This window comes from Geospiza fortis, unplaced genomic scaffold, assembly GCF_000277835.1.
Source record: "Geospiza fortis unplaced genomic scaffold, GeoFor_1.0 scaffold676, whole genome shotgun sequence".
NCBI lineage: Eukaryota > Metazoa > Chordata > Aves > Passeriformes > Thraupidae > Geospiza > Geospiza fortis.
Window position 1 is genome coordinate 377,607 of NW_005054600.1, and position 7,107 is coordinate 384,713.

Sequence of the window (7,107 nt, forward strand, 5' to 3'; positions counted from 1 at the left end):
AACCTGGGCCACCCCTAACCTGGGACACCCCTAACCTGGGACACCCTGTCCTGGGACACCCCTAACCTGGGTTATCCCTGTCCTTGGACATCTCTGTCCCGGGCTATCCCTGTCCTGGGCTATCCCTGTCCCGAGCTGTCCCTGTCCCAGGCCACCCCCTGTCCCGGTGTCCCCAGCCCCACTGTCCCCTCCCACAGGTAGATACTGGGTGGCCGTGCAGCGCTTCGCCTCCAAGCTGGGCTGCTCCTTCCTCGAGGCTCAGCACCACGAGGCCGACGAGGTGGAGACGGTCACGGCCCTGGCGTCGCTCTCGGTGGCCGTGATGGTGGAGAAGAGGTGACATTCCTGGGCCTGCCCTGTGCCAGGGGGGTGGCAGCGGGGCAGGGCAGTGTCCCCACCCTGGGTGAGGTCCTGGGCTCCTGGGGACCCCGTGCTGGGCTCTTCCCAAATGGAAACCCAACCAAACCCTCCTGGGAACCCTGTGCTGGGCTCTTCCCAAATGGAAACCCAACCAAACCCTCCTGCCTGGGGGTGGGGGGTGTCAGCGCGGCCAGCAGGGTCCCCTCCTGTCCCCTCCCTGTGTCACTGTCCCTGCAGCAGTGGGATGAGGGGATGTGGCCCCTCACGTGCCCGGTTCCCTCGCAGGGCACAGGAGGAGCCCATGGAGCAGGAGGAGCCCATGAACCAGTGACCCTTGGGGACAGTCCCAGCGGGGCCGGAGCCCCCGAAGATCCCGATCCCGTTTGTGCCCCAAAACCCACCCCCAGTTCTGGGACCCCTCGAGGAGGGTGAAACCACCCAGCCCTGCGGCACTGACCCCCCCCATCCCAGGACCCTCCTCAGGGGGAAGGGCTGGACATTGGGATGGACGCTCGGACCACCCTGGGGACGGCTCCCAGAGCCCCGGAGGAGCATCCCGGGGTTTGCTCCATGGGATGGGATCTCTGTGCCCTCTGCAGAGGTTCCCTGGCTCCCCTCGCCCTGCTGGGCACAGGGACAGAGCGGCAGGGACGAGGCCGGGAGCTCAGGAGCATCTCCAGGAAGGTCTGGGGCATCCCAAGGAAGGTCTGGAGCCCCCCGAGGAAGATCTGGAGCCCTCCAAGGAAGGTTTGGGGCATCCCAAGGAAGGTTTGGAGCTCCCCAAGGAAGGTTTGGGGCATCCTAAGGAAGACATGGAGCCCCACAAAGAAGATTTGGAGCTCCCCAAGGAAAGTTTGGAGCGTCCAGGGGAAGGTTTGGGACATTCCAAGGAAAGTTTGGAGCCCCCCAAGGAAGATCTGGAGCCCCCCAAGGAAGATTTGGATCCTCCCAAGGAAGATCTGGGGCATCCCAAGGAATGTCTGGAGCCTCCCCAGGGAGGGCAGAGCGAGGCCGGGGGTGGGCAGTGCCCGGGGGTCCCCCTGCCCTCGCTGAGCACTGCCCAGTTTGCACTATGGACCCTGCCAGCCCTGATGTGACCCCGACTCCTCCTCCCGGGGGAATTTTGGGGACCTTCCCCTCGAGCCCCTTCCAGCCCCCCGAGGCCCTGGCTGGGTGGGGGTCCAGCCCCTGAGCCCCTCCCCAGCTGGGACTCCCCGGTTCCCACCGGGGATCTCCCAGGGGTGCCCAAACCCCCTCGGTCCTGTCCCCATCCCTGTCCTGGGGTGACAGGGGCAGATCCAGAGCCTCCAACCTGAGGGTTCCACCCCAATTTTCCTTTTCCCATTTCCCCAAAAGCCTTCCCTGCACCCCGAGGGGTCCCACCAGGAGCAGGCCTTGGGGACAGAGGGGACACAGAGGGGACAGGGCTGGGTGTGGGGACAGCTCCGGCCGCGGCAGCGGGAGGAGATTTTGTATAAAAACAAAACGAAACAAAAAACAAAAACAAAGAAATTTTAAAAGGAAAAAAAAAAAGGAATCAAAACCCTCGGTGTGGCTCAGGATGGGGGTCCCGGGGGGGATGGAGGGACCTCCCAAGCTCCATCCTGCTGGAATTTACCAGGAGGAATCCACCATGCACAGGATGACATTTTCCTCGTTTTAAGGTGTTTTTGGCTCATTTTAAAGTTTTTTTTCTCATTTAAAATGCAGGGATTTTTTTTTAACAAACAAGACGCACCAAAATACTTGAAAATATTTTTTAAAAATATATTTCACCTTTTCAAAAAAAAAAAATCGGTTGGAAGCTGGAGTCTCACTCCACAGATAAGTTTTTGCCCTTTATTTTTCAAGCGCAATTTATTAGTTTTTGCAAGAGGGTTTTAACTTCTGAAGCCGATTTTGTTTCTCAGCTGTAAAATCCTTCCCAAACGAAGCCACCACAGCCCAGTTTTTAACAGAATTCTGATTTTTTTAAGCACATCCAGATTTTTTTGAAGGCTGCAGTCGACTCCCCAGAGCAGGGAACCCACTCCCACGGCACGTAAAAATTGGGCATTGGGTAGGAAAAGTCACTCTGGGCCTTCCTGTGGCTCCTCCGTGGAGTCTCTGGTGTGCCCCAAACCTGATCACAACTGGAATTCCTCTCCCATGGAATATTTGGGGGCTCAGGCCTGATGCAGCCTCCCTGGAAGGGATTTTCCCCCTCTTCTTCTGCCATAACAGACAAAAAAACCTGATTTTCTTTTTGCCTGATTCCAATAAAAGCGGCCCAGCCGAGGGAGGTGCAGGGCAGACCCGGCAGCACCATTCCCTAGGAAAAACAAGGATTGAACCCTGGAAAATTCCCCCTGGGCTTTATTGGGGTCGTTTTGGGCACCCCAATGCCTCCATCATCCTTTCCCCACGCCCCCAAAAGAGCCCAAACCCCTTCGGCGTTCCTGAAACGGCCCCAAAATCCCAAAATTGCTGGCGGCTCTGTCTCCAGCCTCGATTCCCGATAAATCCCGAGGAATTGGGAGCTTCCACCAGGGCGTTGGTGAGGTTCATCTGTGGGGCAGGAGTGGCTGGGAGTGGCTGGGGGGGTCAGCAGCCCCCAAATCCCCCCGAATCCTCACAATCCATGGGAACACAATCCATGGGAACACAGTCCATGGGATCGTCCCGGCGCGGAGCCTTCGGAGCGGGATGAAAGCGGGGGGACCCCCGAGGTCCTTGGGGGGCTCCAGCCCTTCCCCTTCCCCTCATCCTGGAGGAATTTTCCTGCTCGAGGCAGCTCTGGGAAGGGCTCGGCTCTCCGGCAGTCGCACAGGAGGAAATTGGGATCTGGAGATGGTTCCTTACCTGCGAGCCCACAATAAATCACAGCCCCGAGTTCCTCCAGCAGCGTCCAAACCGACTCAAACCAGCTCCTGCTGCGGCTCCCTCAGGCTCATTCCCGAAATCCCAGGGGTCCCCAGGGGTTTTTTGGGGTCCCTGGGGCAGTTGGGGGTTTGGGGGTCCTTCCCTCCCCTCTCCAGGGAGGTTCCTGTGGGGTTTTGGGTGCTGGAGCTGCTTCCATCGAGGCGGAGACCTGGGGGGAGACAGGGGGTCAGGTCGGGCTTGGCTTCCCAAAATCCTACAGATCCCTGCCCTGGAGCCAGCGGGTTTATTCCATCCCCTCCCGCTTTGTCTCCGGCTGTCTCCTCCTCACCGAGAGCTTCCCCAATCTGGAGAGGAGCCTGGGGAGGGATAAATCAAATCCTGCAGGAATTCCCCCCCGGGAAGGGCTGAGGACAGAGGGGAAAATCCCCCAAAGGCCGTGGTGTGAGCCCTTGGGATGGGCGATGGGGCTTGAGGGCAACGGGCAGCCAAAATTCCGGAGTCGTGGCCAGGCAGGACCATCTCAACCCAGCCCATGGGAAAATGGATCAGGATCCCTGAGCCCAGCGAGGTCTGATCACAAAAAAATGCTCCTGGTGGGATTTCGGGAGCTTCAGAGGGTTGGACAAGGTTTAACACCAAAAACGCTCACGGGAGGATTCCAGGGCTGCCCGAGGGCTGCGGGAGCTTCAGGAGGAGCCCGGCCCTGCAGGATTTGGGATGGAGAAGCTCACGGAGCTCCCTCCTCGCCCTCCCTGGCTATCCCCGCCTTTGTCTGCCCCAGGAACGCCGGGCACGGGCGCTCCCGCAGCTCCTCATTCCCCCTCCCTGACAGCCGGGATGAAAAACGGGCTCGTTCCAGAGGCATTCCCGGGGCCCAGGCAGCTCCAGCGAGCTCCTTGCAGGGGCCATAAACCCGCAGATATTTCCTCGTTCCCCAGGGCTGGATCCGTGATTTTACGTCTGGATTAATTTTAACTAATCCTCAGCAGTGCGGGGACTCTGCCATGGAGAGCAGCTCGGTCCCCCTGGGTGGTTTTTTTCTATTTTTAATGAAAATGTGGAGGTTTTTGCTGGAAAAATGAACCCAGCAGCTGTGGTCGTGCCTGTGACAATTCGGGGGATTTTGGGGAATGTCCCACATCCCTCACCAGGGCGGCTCCTCCTGCCCCTCCAACACCTCCCCTTCCACGCCGAGTGAAAACACAGCTCTGGGAAGAGCAGATTTTGGGGAGCCCTCCGGCCTCCAAACCCGCTCTGTTCCAGGAGGAAACCCCAGGAGCACCAAATCACCCAGGAACAGATTTCCCGGGATTTCAGCAGCTCCTCACCTCTCCTGAGAGCCCAGCCCCATCCTGGCGGTCCTGGACCACCCTGAGCACTTTAACTTGGGGCTGATTTGGGGTGGGAAGGGATCCCTGCTCTCCTGCCGGGCTGCAGAGGGATCCGGGGGATTTTAAAGCAGCTGGAGATGGATTTCCTGAGCAGGGAAATAAAAGGGAATAGGGAACAGGGATGGGAGCTGTTCCCGAGCTCCCCCAGTGCCCCGGAGCAGCGAGAGGTGTTTATAAATAAAAGCAAATGAAGCAGCCGCCAGACAAAGCCGATTCCAGGCGAGAGCAACAGTTCCCAAAGGGAAGATTTATCCAAGGTCTTTCAGGAGAGACAATTAAGTGAGGGCAACGCGAGAGAGGCGATAAATCCAGGGAGACAAATGAAGGGCAAGGAACATCAGCCCTCAGCCTCTCCCCCCGGCAGTTCCAGCTTCCAGCCTCATTTTCTCCTCCAGCAGGGAAAGAAACCATTTTAATGTGCTCAAGACTCTGCCGAGAAAAGCTGAGCTGGGGGAACTTCAAACGTGATTTCTGTTGCCTGAGGGCTCCATCCCTCTTTTTCCCCGGCTGATGTCTCCTGGTTAACAAGGGCACATCCAGCTTTTCCAGCCCCCTTTGATATTTAATAGGCTGAGTTCCACCATCCAGGGGCTGCTTTCCATTAGGAAATCCCAACCCCGAGCTCCGGGTTCGTTCACAGAGCCTCCCCAGCCCGGCCGGCGGCTCTTCCCTGGTTTTGGGGTCTTGCCGGGAGAATCCCCCTCCCTCTCCCTCCCTGACTGGCTGGGATTGTTCACCGGGACCCCAAAACGCCGCAGGTTTGCCCGCGGAGGGCGATTCCCTCCCCAGCTGGAGGATGCGGGCACGGAGCGCTCGGGGTGGATTTTAACGGGATGGATGATCCCGCTGTGCTCACGGGAGCTCTCCAAAGTGACTGAAGGGTCTGTAATCCCCCTGTTTATCCCTCAGTTCTGCCAAGAACTCGGCTTAAATAAACAGCTCTGGGAGCCGCGTCGGGTTCCGCAAACAGAGGGAGCAAAAATGGGTCTGGGGGTGTTGAGGAGGGGGCTCAGCCTCCCCCACCTCCCCAGGGCAAAGGGATTTTAGTCAGGCTTCGTAAAATTCGGGATGAGGCCGTGCCAAGCAGCTTCCCTGTCTCTGGGAAGAGCCCCCACAACACCCCCAAAACTGGAGAATCCAACCCCAAAGTGCCAAACCCAGAAGGGGGTGCCCAGAAGAGGGTGAGGGGTCCAGGGGGGCTCAGCATCCCGACTGGTCCTGGCAGATTTTGGGCATCCCAAAGTGAGGACAAGGGACCACCCGCTCCTCCTCTGGCCGGCCCCAAGGGGAGGTGACCGGGCAAGGACAGGATTTAATGTCTGAAACAACAGGGTCTGCTCCCAAAAATGGATATCTCTACATGAATTTGGCAAAGTGTCGGATTTGCTGCTGGCTGGGAAAGGGAGTTTCAAGGTGGCCCATCCTGAAAGGAAATCCCTTGGGAGATGCTCGGCACCCTGAGCCTGCCCTGGCACCTCCACGGCCTCGAATTTGGGGCTGTTCTGTGCCCGAGGAGAGGCAGGAGGAGCCCTGGTCCTGTCTGGGGACAGCGAGGCCTCTCGGGAACCAGGGTCCCATGAGGCATCCCCGGAGCTCCTGGCTCGGGAATGTCCTCTGGAACTTTCTGTTCCTGCTCTGCGGGAAGTGCTGGCGCCTCGTTGACCCCGCTCCTCCCATTCCCGATTCCTCCCAGCCCTAAAGCTCTGAATTTTGGATCATTCCCCTCTCAGCATCCTGAGCTGAGTCCATCAGAATTCCCCACGCAGCGCAGGATTCCCGCGGATCCGACGGGATCACGGATCCCATCCCGAGTGCAGAGCTCTGGGAGAGGAGCAGGGGGAAGGCAGGCAGGACACGAGGCCACCCCAGGGCAGGGCGGCTTTGACACCTCAGCAGCCCCAGCGAGACCAGGATGGGATCTGGGAATAAATCAGATTTTTTAAACCCCGTTTTGAACCTTTCCTACCCCTGCTGAGTGGGATCAGCTCAGGAACCGCCACCTCCTCCTGCTCTGGGGTCTGGTGGGGCAAATCCCTCATCCCCAGAGTGCCAGGGGGGCGGCCGCGATTCCCAGTGGGTGACACGGAGGTGACACGGAGGTGACACGGCCACACGTACCCAGCTCAGTGCGACGCCGACATGGACCAGGCGCCCTCCATCCTCCACACAGAGAAGGCGTAGCTGAGCCTCTCGTGGGCCAGGAAGTTGCAGCTGGTGGCGACCTTGTGGTCCAGCTCGTCGCTCTGCAGCACCTGGCACAGGAAGTCGATGTAGCGAGCGGCCAACTTGAGCGTCTGGATCTTGCTGAGCTTGTCCGAGGGCAGCGTGGGGATGATCTTGCGCAGCTCGGCGAAGGCGTCGTTGAGGGACTGGGTGCGCTGGCGCTCCCGCACGTTGGCGATGACGCGCTGGGCGTGGGCGTCCTCGGGGGGCTGCGGGGCCGGGCTGCGCCGGCTGCGCTTGCCCTGAGCCTCGGGGGCTCCGCTGGGGCCCT

The 7,107-nt window shown here is 59.4% G+C and overlaps 2 protein-coding genes across 2 annotated transcripts in view; one reads left to right on the top strand and one right to left on the bottom strand.

Moving 5' to 3' along the window:
• HDAC7 (histone deacetylase 7) overlaps positions 1-753 on the top strand; it is a 30,464-nt gene extending 29,711 nt beyond the window's left edge. The window contains exons 18-19 of the mRNA XM_031064524.1: positions 151-336; positions 646-753. Coding sequence (XP_030920384.1) covers positions 151-336; positions 646-691 — 232 coding nt within the window. The 3' untranslated portion in view covers positions 692-753. The remainder of the gene's footprint in view (positions 1-150; positions 337-645) is intronic.
• Positions 754-2,112: 1,359 nt separating this feature from the next.
• Positions 2,113-7,107, bottom strand: part of LOC102039211 (twist-related protein 1-like) — a 5,599-nt gene continuing 604 nt past the window's right edge. The window contains 2 exon segments of the mRNA XM_031064525.1: positions 2,113-3,430; positions 6,732-7,107. The exon segment at positions 6,732-7,107 is cut by the window's right edge and continues 59 nt beyond it. Of these exon segments, the coding sequence (XP_030920385.1) occupies positions 6,737-7,107 (371 nt within the window). The 3' untranslated portion in view covers positions 2,113-3,430; positions 6,732-6,736.